Raw genomic sequence first — 27085 nt, 5'->3', positions numbered from 1 at the left:
GCCGTTTCTCACAGGACCTGTTCACAGGATAATAAAGTGTCTTGTTTTTGTGAAGCATTATTTAACTTGAACAACCAGCTCCTCCTCCAGGGATTCGTTTCCTTCACCAAATCTACTTCCGACCTAAAACGATGTCGATTTTCAAAAACAACAACTTCTCTAATCTGATTCTAAATCCCGATCGATGAATCTCATGATACCAGAGACCAATCCCAGCTCATCTCCTATAGAAATCCCTGCAGATCTGTATCGTCCCTTCTCCTTTTCCCCCCCGTTCGCCTCTCAGCTTCCAACCTCTCCATGTATCATCCTCCCCCAACGTCCCCCAGTGGGTCTCCTGTTTCTAGCTCAAGTTTCACAGCACTTTTATACCTTTATATATTCCTGTAAATCCCCCCCGCCCCTTCTCCCTCTTTTCCAATCTCTCAGCCCTCAAGGTCAAAACAAGAGCTTCCTCTCCCACCGAGCGATTGGGGGGGGGTGTAAAGGGGAGAGAGGAGGAGTCAGTACCTTCGTCAGTGCTGCTGTGCCGCTCGTCCCTCATGGCTAACGAGGACAGGGAGATCTTCAGAGTGAGTTGAGGGGTTTTGGAGCTGCAGACCTGGATGGCTGCTTCAGGGACACTCGACCGCACCTCGTACTTCTCCTCCGTCATCGTCTGAAAGGCAGAGCTGCTCCATTAATTAAAAATCAAACACTGACTCCTGTTGCTTGTTCAGGACAAAATGCAGAACAACACGTCTAATTGATTTGTTTATGAACACCAAGCAGATCAGTTCTCTGAGGGTTCACCTTCTGCAAATGTATTTCAATGACCTGTAACCATGTATTTCACTCTGAGCTGAGGAAAGTAAAACAACAATTGAATGCACAATTACTTCCTGATCAAGATCGGTGTTATATATAAATCATTTAATTCATATATTCCTCAACGCTTATTATCAAAGAAAATAAATGAGCAAACTGAGGCCTGCAGGTAAAACAGCTTAAAGGAACAAACTCTTGACTTGACCTTAAATGAATGTCCTGCAAAATGATTTAGATACATGAAGGTAGGAATTAAACCAGGGTCACAACTTGGTAAAACATCTCCATCATGTTTACTTCTTGTTTTCTTACATTTCCTGTGAACCCTTGTTAGCTGCCAGATGCTAGAAGGGATAGAAACCATTTGAAGGGCGGAGATATTTCACTATCAATGTGTTGACCTGAATGCTGGATGTTTGTGCAGCTCCACGGCTGAGATGTTAAAGACGACAAATCCTGCTCATATTCAGGATGATCATTTAGTTATAAAGTGTTATAATATGCTGAGGTGCATCAAATCCAATTGGAATAACAGGTCCTGTCTGTAAAGAAACAACCCCGGGTCCATGTGGTCAGTGGTGGGGGTCTGTAGATTAGTCTGTGCTTTTAACATCCCAATAAAACAGAGTGACAGAGATAAATCAGGAGGTTTCTCTGTCACATTTACTCTTCATAGAATCTCCTCCTCTCTTCTCTGCTCCTCAAAATAATCCTTCCATCAGGTTTCAGAATGAAAAACATTTTCTCCCCAAAAAATAATTTATTTCGCCTCAAAAACGTCTCTAGAATATTCTGAGGACAGAATGAGTTTCTCCACGTTCAAGCCCAAACACGACTCTAGTGTTTGAGCTGTCGTCAATGAATCTGAAATAGCTTTCAGCTTTCATTTGATCAATAAAGCAACTTTTTGAAGATATGAACTTTGAGTCAGTGTTGAGGAGGAAACGCTGGTTCTCATTGACGGCAGCCGACCGACACATTTAATCCCTAAAGTTCACACTTTGTGATGCGGGGGTGGCTCAATATTTAAATTTTACTTGGTTAGTGAGTATTTTTGTGCCTAATTTTTTTTTTACATTGAGTATTTCTTTCTGCTTCAGCCCATTCTGCCTATTATTCTGCCTCCGGCTCATTTTATGCAAACAGAGCTTAGTTAGGAAAACCCTTCCATGCTGTGAGATTCTTAATAAGTCACAGTTCCTGATTTAAATGACGAAGTGACGGCAGAGATGTTGGTTTAGTGGCACAAGGGATTTTATATTTCCATGATTTTATATTTTGTCCTGTAAGGTTCTTCATCGTGACGTATAAAAGAAAAACCTCAGCTACCGGAGCGTTTATTAGAAACAACTATCCATACAATTATTGAGGATGAAATGAGACTTTATTGTGCTGATGTGCAACATTTCTTAATTTCTTTATTTTAAATTGTTTGATAGTTTTTATAATTTGCCTGTGTATTGTATTGGAACAATTTACAAAGTGTGGTTGACAACTATTTTGTAGTTGGAAAGTATGTTTTTGCAGCCCTGTATAAAGAGTTTTATGACCTATATCTGCATATATATACAACATGTCCAAATACTTTATGAACTGAAAACTGTCAGACCCTTTTTATCACTTATTTACTCTCCAAAGAACTGAATGTATGTCTGCTTCTCTCCAAAGGAAACAAATGTAGATCAGTTGTCTTGGTTTAGAGTCCTCTCTCAACCGGCGCCTACAGAACCAGTCTGAACTGGTTCTGAGAGACAGCCTTAGTCCTCCTCTTTAAGATCCTTGCATTTGACTGTCCTGTATCTTCCCTGTGTTGATCCTTTCTGCAGAAAGCCCCTTTTAAAATACACATAGACAAATGTGATGTTTCCAGCCTCTTGTATTTCCAGATTCCATCCCAGTATGATCTTAAGTGGTTAAGGAAGCCGGGGATCATGGGTAACATCCAGCATTCAGGTCAACACATTGATAGACTCTTTCATTCAGAATCGTAGCTGGAGGTGAGTGGAGATCAGTACCTGGATCTGCAGGGGGAGGTTGGCGCTGATGGTGTACAGCAGCAGCTTGGTGGGTTTCTCTCGGCACATCAGCACCAGCTCCAGCTCCAGGTCTCCCTTGATCAGCAGGCCCTTCGCCACCAGGCCGACACGAGTCACCCCGCACAGCACTGACCTGGCCTGCAGCCTGAGGACAGACGGAGGACAGACGGAGGACAGACGGAGGACAGACGGAGGACAGACGGAGGACAGACAGACGACAGATGGAGGACAGACAGCGTCACATTCTCAGGAAGATGTTTTACAGGTGATTCAACCAGCAATATAGGAATTTAGTTTAAGACTGATGTCAAGGACATGAAGGAACATCTGAGTCCCAGTGGCTGAGCAGAGAATAACCTCGGAAAAACAAAGTGATCTGTCAACCAACAGACAACCTGGTTTTAAAGTCTCTATCACAGAAGAGCTGAGAAGCCGAGATGAATTCTGACCGAGGTGTTTGCAGACGATCAGTTATCGGTCCATTGTGGATCTTGTTTTTACCTTAAATATAAAAATAAATAATAATAGTTCCATGGAACTATTGGGTTCAGACCAGCCCTGCAACATCACCTCCTGTTATTCGCAGTCTGGTCAAATTAAGACTATTTACACCACATTGTTGTATGATGACATTTTCCGGATGGGAAATGATTCAGCTGCTTCTTTCTGAGACACGTTATAAATACAGAGCCTCTGTTTGTTTAAATCATCAAATCATCACACGTCCCCTCCCTGATGAAAACTACCAGCATCACACTGTTTTATGAAGGGAAGCCATCGTCCAGCTGAGGAAGAAGCTGAAGTCGATAATTCACTTTGTCGGACTGAAACACGCCCACAGCTGCCCCACGTAAAACTGAACGGTTATAAAAGACGGTCTGGGGACAGTTTGACCAGGGTCAGTGCGTTTAATCACACACACACACACACACAGACACACACAGACACACACACACACACACACACAGGAACATACTTTGACTCAGCAGCATCGTCCTCCACTTCCTCGTCCGCTGCCTCGTTCTCAGTGGACGTCTTCTCAGAGGATTTGCTGAGGCCGTCCATCCAATCTGAGACTTTCTTGAGGGCTCCCTCCACGGTGGACACCAGCGTCTGCACGGCCTCCAGCTCCTCGGGCCCCGGGTAGATGCTGGCGTGCTTGGCCATGACATGGCGGTCGTCGTTTGCAAACGATCGGAACGACCTCTGGGTTCAGAAGAGGAGAGAGAGGCGTCATGTTTTTTTTACTTTCAGGCAGGTTGTGATTCCAGATGAGGCTCATGTGTCCAGCATGAATCCCACAGAGAGCAGGTGGACACTGGAGCTCAAGGACGTCCAGAGAGGAAACACCAGCGTCCACTCATGGACTTCAATGGGCCTCTGCTGAAATCCTAACTGTGACCTTTACGACTCGTGACCTTTGAGAAGCTGCGTGGGTCTCCTCATTATCACTAATCAGCCTGAATGTCACCAGTGGGAAGGTTGATGGTTGATAAACAGCCGCTGAGCACGGACTGGTTAAATAAGAGAACACATCCGGATGTTTCTCAGTCACAGACCTGTTTGAACTCTTGGTTATAAAGAAATTAAGTTTCTCTACTTCACCAGGACTGTGTGAGTTTGGTTTGATCACAAAACATCTTGAAGCTGAAAGTAGCAGCGTCAAGAGAAACCTCTGAACACAGAGAGCACATTCTGTCAGAGCTTTAAAATATGTCATGACTGAAAGAAATGTCCCAAAGCTCTGCTGCATTAAAGCTCAGCCCCTGGGTTCAGGAGACAAAAGGACCAAGTCACTGTCTGTTGTCAGCAGGGTTTCTCAAAGATGACAGAGGATTTAGGTTTTGTGGAGGAGCCCTGGAGGAGGTGTGAGGAGGAGTCATCTCCAGGTGCTGCTCAACATATCTAACATGTTAAAAAGATAATCAAGCTCTGATTGACCCTGAAAATGAGCGTGCCATGATGTGCAACCATTTTGCCACCTCCTCCGTGTTGACCATCACGTTTAATCTCATTCGGTGGGTGTGTCAGGGGTGATGTCCAATCAGTAGCATCATACTTATATATTATACGTATTTAAAAAACTCAGTGATACAGTGGATTCTTCAGATCTTCACAGATGCGGCAGCTGCTGCCTGATGCTCAACTGAAAATGAAAATGTTACAGGCAGCAAAAAGCTTATGTTTGAATTATAAAACACAAATTTAAACTCATCTAACTCAGAGATTTCTTCTACAAGAACGCCACGAATGACCTTCTCACCGTGTCAGACAAGAAGGTGTTTAAAACAACAGCATCTGAACCCTGGTGATGTGCAGACGAGAGACTGTCTGCACGATGGCAGCGACACCTGAAGCCGCCCTCCCTGCCGCCGATACTTAACATCCACATGGATGACATGCACGTAAAGATAGAACCCAACTCACTGACAGGAGAGGGGGACACAAATGGACTGATGTGCAGAATTAGCTCTTTGCTCTGTTTTACACGTCGGAGTGCATCAGTGCGCCAGTCGAGCATCACGCTGCTCTATCAGTCCAAGGTCAAGCTGCCATCTCTCTCAATCATCCCTTCCTCTTCAACTCTCCGCTCCCCCTCCTCCTCTCCGCTCCCCCCTCTCTCCTGCCTGCAGCGTGTAAGCACCCCTCATTACGGTGAGTTATTTATGGCAGTGTTTTAATAATTCATGGCCACGAGTCTCTGGGGCTTGTGCCGGAGTTGCGGGGGTCATTCATCACGACCTTGCTAATCTCTCGCCTGAACTGCCGGGGGCATCCGAGGCTGTGTAGTGGCAAGTGTGGGCAGCGTCAATAACAACCGGCTACACACCAACATTAACAAGATCTAAATGAAAGATTGAGACTTTCATGGCATCGACACCGATTCTGGATCCCGGCCCGGCTCCGCATCGGGCTCCTTCCTTTCATTTGCCCAGCACGAGACAGCTGGGAGCTCGGAGTCGCTCTGCAATTACACCATAATGACATCCACTGCTTTAATGAAATGCAGAAGAAGATGCCATCGACTTCCGTCTGACACACACACATCAGAAATAATTCCTCTATCATTGTCTTTTCTCTGTTAAATGACCCGGGGGGGGGGGGGGGGGAGGGGGGGGGAGCCTGGTTATATGAGGGGGAACCAAGCTTCTGAGAAACAGCCCAGAAAGAGGGACTCTGAAATGAGATAAAACATTACGAATTCTTTCCCCCAAAAAATATTGATCCGTCCAGAATCCTGTGAATAACACAAATCACGATATATACATGGAGGGTGGAGTGGGATCAGATTCACTGGGAGTTTACAGGGAACGATGACAACCTGCACAAACATGAAGATCGGTGTGAAAGTGGATTGGAGTCTCTGTGAGTGGCCGGTGTGTGTCGATGCGCGGTCAGATACACAAATCGATGTCCCAATCTTTAAAGAGCATTCGTTTCACCCATAAACAAATAAAAATGACATTTTATAACTTCTGCTTTCCCGCTACAGAACAGCAGTTGCGCTGTGCTGCCACTGGGAGGTGCTGTTTTTAAGAAAGGTTAAAACAAAGGGAATTCTGGTTTATGTCGTCGGGTAAGATCTCAGTAGTTTGGTAAATATTTCACACTGGAAAGTCAAACTGGGTCTTGTACAATACACACGACCTCTGATAACAACACACGCAGCATTTGAAGAATCATCACATTTAAAATTCAACTTTGTCTTTTTATCAAGACTCGTTTGGTTGAGTTCACTCTCCACCAGATTTCCAGTCATCAATCTCTTCCTGACTGCGAACATTTCAAATGTCACCTGATCAGTCCCCAAATACGTCTCAGTGTATTTAATGAAAGGCTAAAGATGCACGATATGAACAGGAGGCTCACCATGTCCAGGCAGTGGGGTGGGGGGGTGGGGGGGGGTCTAGGTGAGGACCAGGGTCCCGTCACTCGGCCTCTTCATGCAGTCGGACGTCTCCTGACGAGGCCTCTTGGTCGGTCTCACTGGAAGAGGAAGAGACACAAATTGAACGTGAGGGAATTTGTTTTTCAGAAATTGATTCAGAAACCTGCAGAGGACGTTTGATTCATTCTCCTGCAGCTGATCCAGATCTGACCTTTTGTATTTGTACCGTTTGTTCCTCATAATGTGGGTGAACCAGGATTTAAAAGCTTATTCTAAGCCGCTCTGAACACACATCGACTAAATGCTGAGAATTTGGGGCTGCACCATCCAGACTGAAAATGATCGTACAGATGTCAGAACTTGTAACCCCCCCCCCCCCCTTGTGCTTCACGATTCACAGCCACAAGACAAGGAATTAAAACATATAAAGCAAAATATTCCCGACTTCATCAGGTTGTGGCTGCAGAAGAGTTTGTGTCAATCTTTAACAACTTTGTGGAGGTTGTGTTTTCACTCGCTGTCCGTTCATTGTCCGCAGGATTACAGGAAAAAGACTGAACCCATTTAAACAAGACTTGGTAGAAGGACGGGATCCAGGCAGAGAAGGAAGACATGCGATGTGGAGCGTGGATCACGACACAGATGTCTTTCTTTAACATCAAGAAACGTATTTCAATATTTCCTAGAGAATTGTTCATGCAAACTTCTGCAAAACATAATTCCAAATATGTTCAACTGCTCCAGTAGTTTTTCTTTGTGTCGTCTACAGCACGAATCCCCCCCCCCCCCCCCCCTGTGCTTTACAGACGTCTGTATAAGACCAGGGAATTGATTATCACTGGATAAACCTGCGGTGCATCACATCACGTGTAAGTCACTGAGCCGTATTCATCTGAAGACCAGAGTTTGTGTTCTTCTGTTATGAGACGATGGTTTTCACAGTTTTGTCAGTTTCTTACAGATGCTGGACAATCCCCAAACATTTAAAATGATTGAAACCAAATAACCACTTTGGGTCGATGCTGCTGTGAGATGTGTGTTAGTGTCGTCTGGGCTCACACCAACACATTCATGTAATTACTCTGAATCTCTTCTCACCGTTAAAACGCATGAAGCTGCAGTTCTGCCCACCCAGTCAGATGCTAATGAGACGTGAGCCTGTGGTGCTGCCATGTGGTGGAGGAGCGGTGCAGCTGTAGAACATCCCAGGGGACTCGGCCGGGGTCGAACCCAGCATCAATTAGATTCCCCCGTCACCTTGACCTGGTCTTCAATGACGGAGCCGAGCTGCTGAAGGTGCCACGGCTCCGTCTCTATTCACCGCTACGTCCAATCCGCTCTGTTTGCAAAATCCTTTTCAACCGTGCAGCAAAACAAACATGAGCGTGAGTGAAACAGCTTGAAGAGAAATATCAGCAGAGAAAGGATGTTGATCAATGTGACACAACAATTACTGGGCCAGCTGCTGAGACGTCTGCCTTTCAGAGCCGCACGCTCTCGCTCTGAACAGCAGAACCTCAAAGCGTTTACAAGTGCTCACTAATGGAGGATGCTGCCACGTGCTGGGAGACGAGGACGGCAGCAGGAGAATGCTAACGAGAGAGACGGATTCAGTTTGAGGACACGTTGTCTCCTCAGAGTTCTGCTGCATCTCCGCTCTAATGTGAGAAGAGGAATGAAACGCCACCAAAGATTTGACCTTTATCACCAACATACAATCTAACAGTGTCTGGAACATGAACTCGAGTGCAGAGAGCAAATCGATACTCGATGAAACCAGGGGGAAAGAGCTGAAAGGAAAAGGTATTGGTAACACTTAGACGAGACGCCCGGGAGCAGTGAGCAGACTGAAGGAACTCACCGACCATTTCAGCAGAGAAACGCAGAAAAAGCTCTAAACTCACTGGAGCACATGGTTCAAGGACAACAGCAGCCACAGCACCATCCTCCACCTCTGTGCACTGCTGTACAATAACCCACTGCAGATTTCATAAATCCCCCAAGTGGGCTCGTTTTATAATAACCTTCCGTCTCCCTGAAGAGGCGAGGTGATTAAACGGAGATAATTAAGAATAAAGCGATGACTTTCCGAGGCCGTGCACGGTGCTGCAGCAGAGGCAGATGGTGAGCTCAGCATGAGACAAAGAGACGAGCCCGATATGTAAACTAAGAGAAAGAGAGAACACGGAAACAAAAAGCCTCCATGTTCTCCCCCGAAATAAAAACAGACCTGCAAACGCTTTGCAGAAAAGAAGTGAAGGATACAAACACTGGGTGCATTTACTCCCCATGACTTCAGTTTAGTTGCATAGGCTCTAATCACAGTTGGTCTCGAAGGGCTTAGCCACGCCCACATTATGAGACGATTACTGAGAAGGAGACAATCCGACCTCAGATCTTCAGCGAGAAGAAGAACAACAATTAGCTTCACCAAACTCCAGCCAGAGACGATGGTTCCCAGCGATCGAGGTTCATTAGAACACGACGTGGGGACAACAGTGGGCTGGTTATTTATAACTGAAGCGGACGGAGACGGGAACAAACATCCGGTGAAGCGGAACCAGGTGGGACGAGCGTCCACCTCCCGGGGACGGATCTCAAATGAGACAAGGAGATATTTAATTCAACACGACAGCGATATCCTAACCTGAGTGTTTTAAGATTTAGTAAATCTTAAAACACTCAGTCTTTACAATCTCTGGACGTTATTCAGTCGTGATCATTGCGCCACCTTGAGGACACATTATACATGTTTTATAATTGAATCTGCTCCAACACAGCTGCACTGTGCAAACTTAGGTTCCATTCAATCTACATTGTAATGAATATTTAATAAAGTACATTTACTCTAATGGTTTCCCAGTTTATTTTGTACGATAAGACGTGAAATGGGTGTTCTTGATTTTTTCTTTTACATTTATCGATTTTTTACTTTATCCCATTACTGTTGGACATCGTGTTGAGCAGAATGAATCCTTGACAGGAAGTGAACCTCTGCAGGAGTAGAGAGGAGAGCAGAGGGCTGGAGGTCGATGCATGGACGAGTCTGAGTGGAAACAGAGACCGTTAAAAGGTAGGAGTGATGCTCTCAAGTAAACAAAGCAAAACTCAGATGTAAAAAATTCACTCCGACAAACTCGATTGTTGACTCGTTGTTTGCGTCAAGGTGCAAAATGTAATTTGTTCCATTTCCAGTGGGCCTGCAACACAAGGTCAAAGGTCAGACTGGAACTGCAGCCACTCCAGCTGCTGTAATGCAGCCGAACAGTAATCATCTCACAAATGGCTGCGGCATTCTGCTCCACACCTCCTCCTCCTCCTCTTCAGGTGCTCGCTCCCTAATGCCACCTCCAGCCGCTGCCGGGCCCCTCCTGCGTTCTGACGAAGGTTAGATGAACCCGGAGAGGGTTTTTATTTTAGGGGCCGTGTTTATTTTTGGTCGTTTTCACTGCAGGGAACTTTTTACGAGCAGGCTTTTATGTTCACACAAGACTTCAAATAATGCTCTCTGCAGTCCTGTGCGGGGGGGGGGGGGGGGGGGGGGTGTTCGCACATACAAAGGTTTGTCCAATAAACACTTGGTCTGACAACAACACTCTGATAATAATCCAGCTGCAGGGATCTAACATTTTCTAACTTTTTGTGTTTTGAAATGAAAGTGTAGAGCTCAAACTCACAACTCCAGAGACGTGCGGACACCGGGCGGAAACAAGGATAAAATGTGGAAGTGGAAAGTTGCTGCAAAATACACAATTTTAATTTTAAGTGTTGACTTCTTGCAATCAACTGTGTCGCACACCAGTCAGTCTTTGGGGGACACTGCAGGATTGTCGTCTCCTATCATCTGATCTACATCTTTCAATAATTCCAGGAATACAAGTGAGTCACAGCTGGCAGGAAGGCAGATGCTTAAAGAGAGAAGTTCCAAAGTAATTTCCCAATATGCTCCGATTGTAAAGCCCCGTCGTGAGCAGGAGACGAGGAGGAAAAGACCATCAACCTGAGCCTGAACTGAACTCATCTGTCTGAAACTAGAAAGCCAAATAATGTGAATTCTACTGCACATTTAATTCCATATATTCCAGCGACTTACTAAAGATGAAAACCAAAGCTCAAGTTCTCACATCATTTGCAAGTCAAGCAGCATGCACAAAAAAAAAAGGTCAAGGATCAACGCTGTGTCAACCGGATAAAAGAAAGAGCAGACGAGGAGGTGTCGAATTAAATTACAACCACAGAGGAAGTCACACTGTGTGACAGGAAGATGTGAATTTACTTGAGGGAGAAAAGCCTGAAAAAAGCCAACATGGTGGATGTAAGTGAAAATAACGTGTGAAATATAATCAAAATATGTCAGAATATGAATTAACACTCTGGTCTGGCTGGTTCCTGCTGAGGAGAGCTGCTGTAACAGTCATCAGTAAGAAGCTGTGACCCTGAGTCTCAGGCAGCTGCGGATTTTCTACATGTTCGGCTTCAGATGAGAAACCGGATCAGAGGTCGGAGGTCAGAGGTGAATCACAGGTGAAGCAGCCAGAGCTGAAGAGTGAACACCTCCACCCAAGAGGCCCTCAATGAAACCAGCTTTAGATTCAATAGATCCAGAGGGGACAGGGTTTATAGTTAAGACCTTACTATTTGAATGAATTTAAGACATTTTCATTTACCTGAAAACTGAGATTATTGAAGTTTAGACCTCGGGATAATCCAACACGCAGCACCCGACAAGATCCGACCTCAGGACAAGCATCTGTGATGTGATGCTGTGTGGATTCAAAAGGGCGAGTGAGTTGTGTAACGTTTGTTCTGCAAATTAAGATTCAAGCTGCGCCACTGAGGCTCAGAGGGTTTAAAGCAGGAAATAGAAAAAGTGTATAATTGAATTATTTTAATCTTTTTAGTTTTCGTAAACAAACACTTCTGTGGGAGACGAGGATAAGAGACAAACTGACAAATCTCAACACAAAGCTTTTGGCTGGCGCCGCGTGGCACGACTCCACCCGGTGACGGTGCTGTGCCAGGGCCGAGCCGCCGCCTGGTGCTGATCGGCATTCACCTGCAGGGGGGGGGGGGGGGGCTCTGGAGCGGGCTGCAGTGGAAGTAAAGGTTGGGGCGGGCCCCGAAACTGGTTTATAAAACCAAGCAGAGCGACGCCCACGCAGCTGCTTTGTTATGAAACAGAAGCTTTTGTATTTTTTCAGTGGAGGATTAGTTCTTTTATTAATGCACTAATGGATCAGTGCTGTGCTGCAGCCACGAAAAGAGCAAGTAAGCACAACACTCTCGTCCCTGTCTGGTGCTAAAAGCATCAGCAGCAGAGTGTGTGTGTGTCTGTGTGTGTGTGTGTGTGGGAGAGCCTGTGGAATACCATGTAATGCTTTGTTGTGAGATCTAAAATTAGGAAATCAGTTTAAAGCTAAAGAATTTCCCCCCGGTGGCTTCAGCTCCCAACGACGCACAACACAAAATCTAAAGATGTCAACACAACTAAACCCGTCAATATAATAAAACAAATGTCTGTAAAAATTGTTTTTCTGGAGATAAAAGTGGAAGTGGGAACTATTCACTGCATAGCTTATCGGCTGGTCACTGAAGTGATTCATTGGTTTCTACAGATGTTTCAGTCTTTTCAAAACGTTGTTGTGCTGAATTACAGTTGTTTGCCTGTTTGGAGAAAAGCAAACATCTGAGTCAATTTACAGCTTTGTCTGTGGGATTAAAAAATGAGGATGTGATCGTTCGTGCAGAACCAGAAAAATTGTGACAGAAATATTTGGCACAGAAACGACATCGAGGGTGAACAGTTTGTTTTTCACAGGCTCTAATGAGATGATGCTAACCATTCATTTGGTTATAAAGTCGTTAGGAACCAGGACACGTTCATGTTCACGCTCAATGATGAATAAATTATGGTTCATTTTGAGTCAAATAGATGATATCGCACTGTATGCATTAGGGGGGCGTGGATACAGTGTGATTGACAGCTAGTATCGTCCAATGAGTGCAGGTGGCAGGTGTAGGTGGGTGTGTGGTTACCTCGATCTCTCCCAGGCTCCACCCCCTACTCTTCCAAACATGGTCACTTAGAATAAATGGTTGAACAAGAACAAGACGAGGGATCCACTGGTGTCACATTATGAACCGCACTTCAAGGTAAACTAATATAAATGTAAAAGCCCAAACCCAAAGAGAGCTGAGTGAGCTGCTGCTTCCTTCACACCTGCTGAACTACTCCAGTCCACACAAACACAAACACAAACACAAACCAGCTTGCCTTGCAGTTTTTATTGCCTTGCAGTTTTTATAGCTTGCCGTACTCTCCTCTTTATTATCCTTATATTGTTAGTGAAGCACTCAGCTCGGCCCTGGAAGGTTTGATGTACGCAGCAGATTAAGTTTACCCTTCCATGCAAGTGGGCGTGTTTCTGTTTACAAGTGTGTGTCAGTGTTGTGTAAAGTGCAGATGTTGGTCGACGGTGAGAGAGTCCCAGTCCATCAAGTCCTCTCCTGTTTTGACAAGTTGAATGAGTCGAACTTGATCTCGGGAACCAAATGGTTGTTGTGTCAGTGTGTGAATGATGTGTGGTAGAGGAAGTATACAGAAGCACAACATGAATGTGTGTGAATGGGTGAAAGTAGCTTGTAGTGTAGAGAACATTGATAGGACTAGAAAAGCTCTTATAATTATGCTAAATGTACATTCAACGTGTTCTAAATTGATCCAGTTACTGAAAGCTCCAAATGTCTGGACCACACTAGGTGTAAAAAGCCTAATAAGTGAACACTGCCTCTGTTTTTAATCTGTAGCCAATAACATCCTAAAAATGTGTGTTTCTGAAAAGCATTAAAAAAGATAGACTCTACTCAGATCTACATCTTCTTTATCTGTACGATGTCCCTGTAAACACAAAGACAACATGAAACAGACGTCTATTCACATCTTTAAAGGTGACCAGAGAAACCAGCTGCAGAAGGTTCACCTGTATTATCAATGTGATAATAAATACAATAATAAAACCTCCAATAAACAACCAACGAGGCAGCGAGGAGACTCTAATGTCTGTGCAGCTGCAGATCACCTCCAGGAAGCAATTTCAGCTTCTTGCATTCACCACGGCCAATCAGCACGGAGCGACACGAGAGGCGAGTCGCCCGCGGTGTGTACAAGCAGCAGGTGGTGTGCGTGACATGAAGACAGTGTCGGTCTCTCAGCCAGGTAATGGAGGCATCATGTGGTCGAGCACGAAGCGACCACTCACAGCTCAGAGTGGCCTGAACCAGACGATGGCTCTGTGACGGGTGGAGTGTTTTTAGATATGGAGTCAATCACTGAGTGTGTGAAGACCTGCTGCTTCGAGACATGTGACACTGCAGAAAGTGAACAATAATCACTTGAAAAATTGCAATATATATCAGGTGTGATAGTAGAGAAGTGTCCCTCTTGAGAAGGAGGACACAGTATTTGTTATTTTAAAATAAGCTTTTACCTTATTCCTATTCAGTCTTTTACTTTCTCTCATTGGACTGTTTGTACAGTTTCATGCATTTTTCAGGACGAGGGAGAGAATGAGATTCCTTTCCCAGACTGGCCCGGTAGCCCCGTGTGAACCCTGAAGAAGTCCCAGTTAAGGAAGTTAATTATAATATCCAGCGGCGTAGTATTGGGCATTAGTCCAAGCAGCTTTCATGGGCCGAGGCCAATTCAACACACACATCCACCTCATACGATCTGCAGCCGGGGAGAGAGAGTTATCCCAGCACCAGACATTTCACCTCACAGTTCTCCGGGAAAACCTGCTGCCGCCTCAGCTGAGCTAAGAACCAGAAGCTGTGAGCTAAACCCATGTTCCCAGTTCAGAGCAGCAAGACTCACAGAGGAGGCAACCTGCCCTCTCTGTGGTTTCACAGGCAGCTTCTGTCTTTAACTTCTGAAATATGGATGATTGGAAGCTGACTCGCTATAAAATATTCATCCTCCAACTCTCTGTCCCGTCTACTCTAAAATAAATGTTGATGCCAACCAGGCGTTTTAAACTTTGCAAAGGATTTGACATCAAAACGTGGAAAGAATGATAAAGCTTCCCTGGGTGAGGAGAACTTTTAACCTGCAGTTCTAAAATCATCAAATACATAATTCAACCCAGCCTATCGAAAACATAAATCAGAAATAAGAACTACCTAAAATTATACAAACCAACTTTGATAAAAATGTGTACTTTGACCTTTTATTTTGGTGCCTTGCCCCATCCACTTACATGGAGGAGGCGGGGCTCATGACTTAGACTGCAGCCAGCCAGCAGGGGTCACTCAAGAAGCCATTGCTTTATATACACGTCTATAAATATCTGTAATTGAGAGTTTGCCTCAACCTGCTGTGCCTATAATATCCAGTTCAAAGCTCTGTTTGTTATTTTCACAATTCGTTTATTATGTTTATTACTATAAGAGGAAATTCAGCTGAAGAATCTAAATGGGGCACAGAAAACCACGAAAAACAGTTCAACTGAGATGAAGTGTTTATTGGAAGTAAAGCTACGAGTGTCTCAACGAGCATTCTGAGCTCCTTTCACTTCACACACACAATGGACTCAAAGCTTTCATGTTGTCAGTGGACACACACAAACCCCTCAAGTGTTTCTGTCCTGATGAACTGAACATGACCACTGATACACAAAAAATGAACCAAATGAGTTTTATAAAAGGGCCGATTGGAACATCAAGTGATCCGATGTTTCAGCCGAGCCACCAGAACAAAGACAGTCTCCTCAGCTCTGAACCCCGGCAGCTTTTTGTGTGTCATGACTCAATCCACCGACTCCACTGAGCTCAGGTGAAGCCGAGGGATTATTTGTGCCCAGTCTGCTAATGGATTTCATTAGAGCAGCTCAGGACTCCACCTCATCACACTCACAGCTCACATGCAGCTTCAGGGTAATCCCGCTGGTGCTTAAAGCAACCCCCCCCCCCCCCACCCCGCCCCATCCCCTGACCTGCAGCCCCTCCCTGTTGACTCTCTACATTGTTTAAATCCCACCGCTCACCGACAACAAGTCATTTTGATGACGAGACTCAACGAGGGAGAAGATGGAAGACAGAAGCGAGAGGACGAGACAAATCTTCTTCACAGCAGCGAACCCGAGATACGACTCAGAATCTATGACCATGTGATGCGTAGAAGTAAAGAGCTGGAATGAAATCCATCGGGACCAAGAGCAGAAAGTAATAACTCCTCCCACGAGGGGCCGAGACATGTGAACAATATCCACCATGAGAAAATGAAAATGGGTCAAATCTCACTTTTTCTTTTGGGCATTTGTATGAAACATCCACCTTTCTTATTGCCTCTGCTTTGGAGGTTATGTTTTCACCCCCGTGGACGTGTTTTGCAGGAGTACGCCAGAACTACTCAACCTATCTAGAGGACTATTTGCTATGACCTGTCCCTAATTATCAGTTTCAGAGCTGATTTGGAAAAAATAAAGCCGACCATAAGTGGCCTCAGTGTTTTCTGTAGTTCCAGCAGCTCACCGAGCGATTCATCTTCCCTCGAGCTGATTGTGTCACTTCAATTTCCCGTGTCGTATCCTCCAATTAAACTTTCATTCACAGCATATCAATAATTTAACTTTATAATGATTATCCTTCCGAAGGCTTACAGAGTTTGGATCAGGGAGCTGCTGAAAAAATAAGCTGTGAAATTAAATAGTTTACAGCTGTTGTCGCAGTTTGTTGATATTAAATCCACAATTAGGTTCATCGCAAATATCAGATCAGAGTTGGGGTTGTTGTGGATTTTAAAACTAAAAGGTGTCAGTGTGGAGGTCGCGGGGGGGGGGGGGGGCATCCACAGCAATAATTACAAATTTAAATTGTGTCTAAATCACCCGTTGATGGTATAAAACTATTAAAAAGTGTATCGTCTTGTGTTAAATTTGAAATAGTGCGAAGCTACAACTCACCACTGACATCAGAGCAGTCAGATTCTCTTTGAGCTAGAGTCCCGACAATCTGCTCATCAGTGAGAAAACCCCCCCGACACATTGACAGTACACGTTGCTGAGCAGTGAGATGATAAAAGGAAAACGCGTGTCGATGAGGGTTCAGCGCAAGTTTCATTATGTTGTGTTTCGGGAAGAATTGACAGCCACAGAACACAATTCAGAAATAAGACCCAAATTTGACTCGAAATATCAGTGGAACCCTGAAATCCACTTTGAAAGCTCATCCAGGCTTCAGATGCATCGACTCTGGGTTCAAACTCCAAATCCACCGTCACATATCAGAAAAGTTAAAAGAGAATTATGATGCTCATCTTTCCTCTGTGTGTTGACGCAGTAATAACACAAATTCAAATGATCCATCTGAGCAGGAGCCCTAACTTGGCGCGTCTTGATCATCTTCCTGTTGATCTATTATCTCCTGTCTTCCTCCTGATAAAAATTGCCTTCAAATGGTTTCCTCTCTTCAGTCCCTGCTGCACGAGCCTCTGTCCCACAGTCTCATCTGCTTTGAATCTGCCAGTGAATGTTTTTTATGTTGTGTTTTTACACGTTTTCACTGAACAATCAAAGTATCATAAACAGACCCTGATCAATAACTCGCTGCACTGATCAGACAGCAGCACGTGAAACTGTAAGAGCTCAAACTCAATAGACTGCACGATGTGTGTCCGTGTGCTCAGTGGATTCAGGATCAGCACAAACTGAGTTCAAAACAAATGACCCGAGCTGCAACACGTCTTCATTTATTATTGAAACCGAACATTAAGGCGGTAGAAACTCTTGCCCCTGTGCGCCTGCAGCTGCCGACTCTTAAAGCTGCAACAATCACTGTTTCTAGATCACAAATGGACCCCTGTGAAATGTGGAGTGTGAGAGAGGTCACTCAGAGAATGATCACCGGCTCCTCGTTCGGTTCCTTCTTGGACGTGGGCGATCTGACGTGATCTCATATCAAGATCAATCCTCAACACGTCAAACACCTTCCTATTTAGTGGATAACACAAGTTAAAGAATGAATCACTTCACGACTGGAGGTTGGTTGAGTACAAATCGCTGTCACTTGGCTGTTTGGTGGCAATAAAACAAACTATTGATTCACTTTTCAGAAAGTAAAAGATCGATCAGAGCCTCCTGTGCCACCGCCGACTCCACGGTCTGACGAGGACGACTCAGGTGAGAGAGCAGCCGGGGATCTCGTGATGAAGGAGGGAAAGACTTGTTCTAGAGATACTTTGTGAGATACTTGAAAGAAAAGGTCTTGATCGACCACAATCTTAAAAAATGAAACACACGTGAAGCACGACAACGGGGATGAGGCAGGTTCCTGACTCTCTACTTGCGTGACCTGTCCAGATACATCAGGTAGGTCCAGGTAGATTAAGACCTGATCAGGTAGATTAAGACTCTCCCAAGTCGTTTAAACCCCGTCCAGTTAGATTAAGATCTAACTAGGTAGATTAAAACTGAGCCAAACAGATTAAGATCCTGTAATTCCTTTGAAACATGACATCAGCGTTTAGAGGATCCCATGGATGGTTAGTGAGTCTCTGAGGAGCACGAGGGTCTTCAGAGACAGAATCCTGTAGCCTTCTCTGATTGGATCTTAATGAAAGCTACAGATGCTCCTCAGAGGGATCGATAAACCTCTGTCAGCTGCTGGAGCCGATCAGAACCAAACTGACCCGAAGGAGCAACGCGCTGAGTTTCCTCCTCTAGAATAAACCAGCATACACTTATTTATTTGCGTTTATTGCCAAAGCATTTATCGCTACTACAGCTGAGATATAAAAAACGTAAAAGATGTTTTATGTGGACTGAAGAGATGCTCCTGAATTTTGTGCTGATGCTTCCAGAAATTTATGAGCATAAGTACTACTGGAAAAAGTTTGGTGTCCAGACCTAAATAATAAGTGAGAAACATCTTCCCTCAATATTAACACTATCATTTAACTTTTACTGCTTTTTAAATGAGATTAACATTTGAAACCAGTTGGAACCTCCATCTCTGGGGATTTATTCTTAGAATTAACTCTGTTTAACATCATTAAGGAGTATTTTGTTTGAATTAAATGAAAAGTTAGTCAAACAGTTCCAGGGAGGAACACGAGAATTCAAATGTGCTCTGAGTTAATTCACGTTCCCCGAACACGTCTAAAATAGCCGATGGAACATTGGAGCTCACGGTTGTGTCTGTGTTTGCTAAATGAGTCCTGGTTCTGGCAGCGACCGCAACTCAAACATCCAGAGAGCTGCAGGGTTTTCTGTTTTCAGAGCACATCAACCGGCTCAGGAGGAGACACGTCCTCCGGGACTCTCATGTCCCTGGATGATGAGGTTTTTATTTCAGCCTGGCTTCAGATCACAATCCCTCTCTTCTGTCATCAGCAGGGAAGCTTTCTGAGGTCTGCAGGGTGAGCAGGGGGAGTCGAGCTCTTCAGGCTCTTTGGGAACGAGCTGAAATGAGAGAAGATGGAGCTGACGGCAGCGGGAACCTTCTGCTCAGGTTTCACTGGTTTACCTCAACACGCCCGTTCAGCTGCACTGGAGAGCAGCAGCAGCCGAGCCAGCACCGGAGGGAGCAGGAGCTCCACGGTCAGACGAGTAAACAATATGCTGAAGTGGTCATCCATAAATAATACCAATCCATAAATAATCTGAGCACAATATCACTTGGGTTAATATTGTGCAGTGATGTGGGAGACTGATGCTGGTAGAGATTCATCCATCCATTTTTTATCCATTATCGGAAAATATTAAAATATGTCTGTAAAAGTCAGATTTTATCAGAAACTTGTCGGTGTCTATAAACAATCACCAGTCGTTGTTCCCAGAGGATGAACATCATCACCTGAGGCCGTGCAGTGAGTGACGAATCAGCAGCGGTCGTCTTAAATACCGATTGTCTGGTTTTGTGCGTCTGCTTCTTGTGTAGTTGTGTAGTTGGCTCTGCAGTCGGTGCAGTGAAGGCTGTGATGCCGTCCTTTAGATTCGACTCTCAGCATCACACAGCACATTCACGACACAGCCATCTACACAAAGTGAGTGTGTCCCCAGGTGTTTGATGTTCCCCGTCGTTATTCTTCAATTTCATGACGGCAAAACGTGTTTTCAGAGCTTCTCCATATATTTTCGGTCTTTGCCGCATGGAGAGTCTCTGAAAACACATGAGGATGAGGGGAAACTAAAACTCTGGTTACTGTATCGTTAAATATGACAAATTCCTGCAGCGGAGGCAGAATTCAGATCAATATATATTCTGAAACTCTCCACAGGAATCAGGGGGATTCAGAAGTTTACATTTTACACAACCAGCAACAGAAGCACCAGCCGATCAAATTGTTTTTTAATAAATATTTAAGCAAAAATAATGGAAACACAGGCAGGGAATTGCACGACAATCAACAACAACATCATCAACAACTTTCTCTGCATCTTGAGTCAAAATCATAAATGGACAAGATGGACAACACGACAGCTCCCAAATGGTAAAGCAAATTTTCTTGATCGCCCCCTAGTGGCTGGCTACAGTATAGGTCATAAACCTGCCCTCCATGGGACGCGACAGCACACCTCAAATATTGTTTTCTCAAATGATTGACATGTGTCATCCATCTTTATATACAGTCTAGAATTGAATTGATGTCCCCATTCTACTATGTTACAATAAAGAGAGACATATCAAAGTCAGACAGATTCTGACATTTTAGTTTTGGGTATTTATTTAAGTGTTAAGTTGTGTTTTAAGTTTATCTGTTGTGTACAGTTTGCCTCTACTCACGTGTACACATGTATGTTCCTGTATGTTTGACACGCAGCGGTCTCACAGCCTGATGACCACCAGCACCCGGACTTGGCAGCTGTGAGTTGAGTTGTGGTCGGACTCGTGTCACTGAACTTGTGCTGAGCCGACATTACCCTGCACCCCCCCTGGCCCCGCCTCCACCAGTGTCCCCAGTGAGGATTTACTGCTAACACAACATTAGTGTATTCCTTCCACACCGCGCCGGACGCCTCTAATTGAAAACTAAATGTCACGAACACACTTGAGCCTCATTTGCAGAAGCTGCCGCTGAATCCTCGTCAACACTCTGAGCTGCAGCCTCAGGCGACCGGGGCTTGAACGTGGGGTCTCCGGTTACCCTTTCTATTTACATTCCTCCGGCTCTGAGGAGCCACCTGCTCCGGGGCCGGTGCTGGCTCTGCCCCGGCTGGAACCTGACCTGGGGACGCACAGGGTCAGGGAAACGTGGCAAAATGCAAACGAAGGAGCAGGTTGATCAGAGCAGATGTAAACAACAAAACAAAGACTTGAAGCTTGGTTCAGACGTTCACGTGTGGAAAGAACCAAAGTGTCCGATCAGAACCAACTGAAGCTGAACCTGAGTTCGTCTTTATTCACAAAAGTTACCGATCAACTAGCACGAACAACACGTCTGTCGACTAATCAACAAATGTCGGGAAGACGCAGCTCGCGAAGTTGATGACGACAGGACGCGAGTAAGTCCTACAAGTTATTTAGTGGACTTCCTAAATTATAACGCGTAAATGATGTAAGTCATGTTTCTCTGATGTATTGTTTATCTGGAGTAATTTTTTCAGTGCACAGGTGCATCATGTGACCACGTGGTCCTTCCTGTACCTGTGACCACCGGAAACAGACGACAGGTGCTCTGCTGCCATTGGTCAGAAGGCGATGTAAAGTTAATTGGGATAACGGACCTCTGATCAGATAACGGTCCTCTCATCAGATAACGGTCCTCTGATCAGATAACGGTCCTCTGATCAGATAACGGTCCTCTCAGCTTCCCCGGGTCTCACGAGGAGAAACGGGGAAAAACTTCCACCGGTAATTCTGCTCGTTCCCCGGCGGCAGGTGAGTCCCCGTCAGGTGTTCTAACGCGGAGCTGAAGTGAGCCGAGCCGAGCCGGGACAGCGGCGCGTCCCCCGCCTCTTCCCCGCTTACCTTCACCGACGGCGGTTCGCGCAGCGGGGGGGCTCCGCGGCTCCTCCTCCTCCCGGTGGTGCTCGTTCTCCGGGCGGTCGTGTCCTCGCGCAGAAAGTTACTTCCGTCCTGGACCCGGTTGTTCTCCGGTCAGCGGCTCGCGGGGCGGACTGAGGCGGCGGCAGCGGCTCCGGTGTCCGGTCACTGTGAGCCGCTCACTGCGCTCCGTGCACCGGAGCTCTGAGCCGCGCGTGCGCATCACCTCGGCTGCTGCTGCTGCGAAACAGAGATCGTCTGATGACAGGATGATCAGCTCCGTCTGTGTTCCTGAAAATCTTCCGTCTACTTTGCTGTAGTTTTTGTAAACTATGTGAAGTGTCTTTGAATTGCTACATAAATAAAAGTGTTATTATTATTACCTTCTCCAAATGTATGTGTCTGAAAAACACACAGTGTTATATAAATAGAATATACTATTACTATTATTATTTTTGTTGTTGTTATTGTTGTTATATGATTAGCTTCTACTTGCATTCTGTTTTTTAAATGAGATGAAACCTATGTTCAGTGTCTTTGAGCATTGTTATAGAGTTATATATAAATAAAATGTTTTATCGTTATGATGATGATTTTTACTATAGATCGAGATATACACTCAGTGATACTGCTAACAAACAGATAAACAGCATAGATAGTATCTTCCTTGATGGAGTTAATACTTATGTTGATAAAGTACAAAACACTCCTACTAACACTCCAAAAAAACAATCCAAAATATTCATCTAATTTCAACCCATATCTCTGTGTGGTGAAACGTATAACAGGAATCTTGATTTCGCTTCTCAATGTATTTTTAAATAAATAATATATTCTGACTGTTTTGCTTTTCCTCTCGTAAAGTGATGTATAACAATATTTTCGGGGCACAGGATTAATGTTAAGATTATCATTTCTAGTAGTTTAATATGCAGGATAGCACATGTGCTTAATGTAAGTTGTCTAAATCCATCAAACCTAATAAAGGATCATGGACCCCCCCCCCCCCCCCTCGCTGTCCTCAACAATCTTATAAATAGGCACTAATGGATATCCTGTTTCTCAGGAGAGACTCCTGGGAAATGTGCATGTATCACATTCACGTTTAAAACATTAAATTATTACAAATTATTTATAAAAATATCTAACCCGTTTACATTTATAGCAGAAGTGACACCAAGCCTTGTACTGCAAACAGCCGTCCAGTATGTGACTGTATGTTGGAGCTCAGCAGTAATACTCAGAGTACTGCATTACTGTACACTGTAGTACTCTGAACGCTGCTCTCCTGTCGTCTTCGTGCTGTAATGTGGAGATGATTTGAATACGAGAGGAGAACAGCGGGATCTGTGTGAGGATTCACAGCCGAAGGTGTGAAGATTATGGAAGTTTAATTTTCACGGGAATGCAACTATTACGTACACGAGCCTTTGTCGAGTAGATGCTGCTGAGAAAAAGGTTTTGTTCTGGACACAGTGCCGTGAAAGAATATTAAGAATATCAAGTAAAGTTTAAGAAAAACTTGATTGGTTGGTGATTGATCTGGAGGCAAACTATATAAAAAATGCAAACACTTTGTATTTGAAATCTCCAAAAGCAAAAAGTTCTGTATGTGGATGTTTTTTTTCAAACTATTGCTTCTGAGATCAAGAATGAACTTAAATTTAAAATCATCTTTAAATAAAGATGGACGACGCATCGCCACTGTCTGAAATATCTCAGATAATCGTGCCACCATCTAGTGCGCATTACAGGTTAGGCCAAAAACTGTCAAATAAAAATATTGTTATATTGAACAATTGCAACTGAACATTGGAAGGTGTAAGAACCAATTTCTTAAATGACAAAACGTTAGAAGTTTGCTCAATTTAAGTACGAATTGTATTATGTTCCACTTGAGAAAAGGCAGATTTCAGCACAAGGTTGAGGGAACATTAAGAACAGTCATTAAATGGATATTGTCATTTTAACGTATTTATAGAAGGTAAAGATGTATAGCTTGTACGTGACTGGTTTTAGAGCGATTGTCTTTGGTTTCCATGATCAGCAGCAGAGTGACAGCTCGCACCTCTCTAGCTCCTCTGAGCTGCACAGACCCAGGAGCAGTGATCCAGGTGAGATTCTGCTGGTGAGTCACAGAGGAGTTAAATGAGCAGAGCACAGAGTTACTCACGTGACTTCGGTCCAAACACAACATCACAACAACTGCAGCAACTTCCCAGCTTCTTTTTAAATGTTCATTAAACCCAAAGGTGGAGTCAGAGCCAGTGTCAGAGGAAGGTGAGGGTCAGGACTGTTATGAGGAAGATGACACATGACAACATCATCATGCCTCTCTCTCTCTCTCGCACACACACACACACACACTGCTGACATGTGCTTAACGCAACAGACGTCAGGTCCCCCCCCCCACCCATACACACATCTATCTATAACGGCATCACCAGCCATCTCAGCCTCGTCTGTCCATGTTGCACCACTCTCTGGTTCTGCATGCTCAAGTAACCCTGTGGTTGTGCTGCATCAGCAAAGTGCTGGGTTACAGGGGTGTGTGGGTGTGTGTGTGTGTGTGTGTGTGTGTGTGTGTGTGTGTGTTTGCGAGCAGCAGGTGGACTTCAGAGTGAGCCTCCCTCTCTGCAGCAGCTCTTCGGCCTTTTCTTGGGGTTTCACACATATTCCAGTCATGTGGAGCTGAGGAAGTTAAATATCATTTTGTTTCTTTACTACCTGAGGCTGCGTTCAGGGACAGAAAGAAAAGTCAGCCTCCTCGTTGTTTGTAATGAGACGAGTGCTTCAACTCAAAGAGCGGAACCTGGTTCCTTTGATTCACTAAACGTTTATGAGTATGCAGGTAATGTCACAACAGTTATCAAATGTTTGGGAATTTTCTTCCGTGTGGGTTCAATGATCAATATCTTATTAAATGTAATGCATCACAGTGTTTAGAGCTACTGCTTATTTCCCGTTCCAGTGTGTGTACGGTAAATACATATTCAGAGTGTATGTAAAGATGGACGACATGATGGCTTGTTCGCCCCCTGGTGGCTGGCTGCAGTATAGGTCATAAACCACATGTCCTCCATGTTAGCAGACAGGACATGGACCAAGCTAAAGAAATCTGAACAAAGATCTATTTAGAAAAGAAAACAAAAAGGTCCTGGACACGAACGAGGGATGGAGCTGTGGTATCGAGGTTCTGCCCACACACACACTCTCGACCAATCATGAGTCAGTTGCAGCTGTCAATCATCTTTTTTACAGCATCAAATATCTGTTTAAAACAACCACATCAGAAACATGAATCCATACATCTGTTTAATGAGAACATGACAGAAACCGTCTTATTTAACATGGACTTTGTCAGGTTAGGTCCGTGTCCCCTCTGCTAACATGGACTAGGCGGTTTGTGACAAATATGGTCTATACCGCAGCCAGCCACCAGGGGGCAATCAAGTCGCTTTAGCTTCCCTTTTGGGAGCTGTCATGTTGCTGTTATATCTGTATTTTCATTCAGAGACTGAACGTAATTACTCGGGACGACATCCCTGGTAATGATCTGATGTGATAGACGACACACACAGAAACACACACACACACACATACACACACACACACACACACAAGCACACACACAAACACACACACACTTAGTAGAACTGAATTTACTAATAGGAAACAGTGTATTTATTATCCTTCTGGTCAGGACTATATTTATTTATATTCACCAGGAAAGAGGTTAGTTTCCACCGGAGATGATTTAACAGTTTTCTCTCATTTGCATTTCCTTGTTTTCCCAGCGATTAGAGATGATCCAGGTAAACAGCACGGGTGTAATTCTTCTGCTGTCTCTATAGATGCAGTGGCTCATCGTTAAAGTCGGTGGAGCTGCAGGGGAAGAGAAACAACAACACCTCCGTCAGCTCCACTGAGACGCTGATAATCTCCTGATTGAGACGTCTGATCCATCTCTGCTCCGCGTTGTGAGTAACTCACGTAAGGTGGTTCAACCGTTGACTGTGTGTACAGAATGGTGAGGGACAACCACACTGACCTGGATCATGATTTAAAACACACCATGTTTACAGGACTGCATGAGTGAATCATCATTGATACATCGTTTACAGGAACAGCTGTTTGTAAACATTTCACCAAGTTTTTTTATTAATTTTTATTATTTATTTTATTTGATTAGGACAGTGCACATTAATCAATATGTCAGCCAGAGCATCAATATAAATATGCCGGAGTTAGCTTAATTGCTAATTTTCATCCGTTGTCCTAAGGCAAGTCAAGAACATAAAAACAACATACCAGTATACAAAATAGATTAAAAAAACACTTTTACACACAAAATAGGTCCCCATATCAAGAGTCCATGTTAAAAAATTAGAATGACCAAAGGTTACATATGAGAGCAGGTCTGGCTTGCTACTAACCACTGTTTAAGGTTTTTTCTAAAGGTGGTGTAAGTGGCACAGTCTCTAACATGTGTTGGCAATATATTCCAGGACTGTGTTCCTCTGACGGACACCACCATTTGACCAAATTTGGTCTTGCGGCGTTGTATTTCGCAGTCACCTCTAGTTAGTGCTCGTGTATTTATTGTAGGGGATTTACAAGAATCAACTCTCATCAGGGAGGTTGATATAAATAAATGTCAAAGTCTTTAGAATTTATTGTGTTACAGCAGCAGCACATTCTGGACTAAGCAGGTGTCGAGACAGCGAGAGAAGCTCTTAACTGAACAAACCAACTGTCTGGAGCTGATCTGGGAACGATCACATGTTTTTCTAAAGTCCTCGTCCTGCTCAGAAACAGAAACGTGATTTGAGAAGCTGCGAGCGTCTCGTCCACACGTCGCCTACGTCCTCTGCCTTTCTGCTTCTCACACTTCCTCTCCCAGTGACGCACAGAGTTTGACACTCTCCCAGTTCGTTGGCTCCTTGTTGGAGTCACCTCTATCCTCCATGTTAATCACTGCTCTGTCACGAAGGAACCTCTTCCTCGGTTTCTCCTCCAGCACAGATGTGTTCATCGCCTCCGTCTGCCCTTCACCTCCACAGCTGCTTCACAGTCAGGGGATGAGGAAGAGAAAAAGAAGAAGAAACAGCCGAGCACAGCAGAGACATTCATCAACAAGGTGTTTGTGTGTGTGTGTGTGTGTGTGTGTGTGTGTGTGTGTGTGTGTGTGTGTGTGTGTGTGTTTAGGTGTTGAGGGGATTTTGCAGTGTGAAACCTGAAGGACACAAGCTGCTCTTCAAGTCTCTGACTGTGCTCTTAATTCTTCATATCTATAATTATAACCAGCACTGAGATCGACTGTGAGATGAATTAAACGACAGACTGTAAACAAAGATGGACGACTGGTCTCCAC

The 27085-nt window shown here is 44.5% G+C and overlaps 1 protein-coding gene across 2 annotated transcripts in view; it reads right to left on the bottom strand.

The window, feature by feature from the left end:
* Window positions 1-23997, bottom strand: part of LOC133936418 (spermatid perinuclear RNA-binding protein-like) — a 41405-nt gene extending 17408 nt beyond the window's left edge. For both annotated transcript variants that reach the window (XM_062381323.1, XM_062381324.1), the window contains exons 1-6: window positions 23885-23997; window positions 21697-21951; window positions 6714-6830; window positions 3820-4049; window positions 2823-2988; window positions 511-658 (exon numbers count right to left, since the gene is read on the bottom strand). In XM_062381323.1, the coding sequence (XP_062237307.1) occupies window positions 511-658; window positions 2823-2988; window positions 3820-4049; window positions 6714-6716 (547 nt within the window). In that variant the 5' untranslated portion in view covers window positions 6717-6830; window positions 21697-21951; window positions 23885-23997. The remainder of the gene's footprint in view (window positions 1-510; window positions 659-2822; window positions 2989-3819; window positions 4050-6713; window positions 6831-21696; window positions 21952-23884) is intronic.
* Window positions 23998-27085: the final 3088 nt, after the last annotated feature.

The sequence above is a fragment of the Platichthys flesus genome, chromosome 3 (genome assembly GCF_949316205.1).
Source record: "Platichthys flesus chromosome 3, fPlaFle2.1, whole genome shotgun sequence".
NCBI lineage: Eukaryota > Metazoa > Chordata > Actinopteri > Pleuronectiformes > Pleuronectidae > Platichthys > Platichthys flesus.
This window is presented reverse-complemented; position numbering and strand designations above follow the sequence as displayed.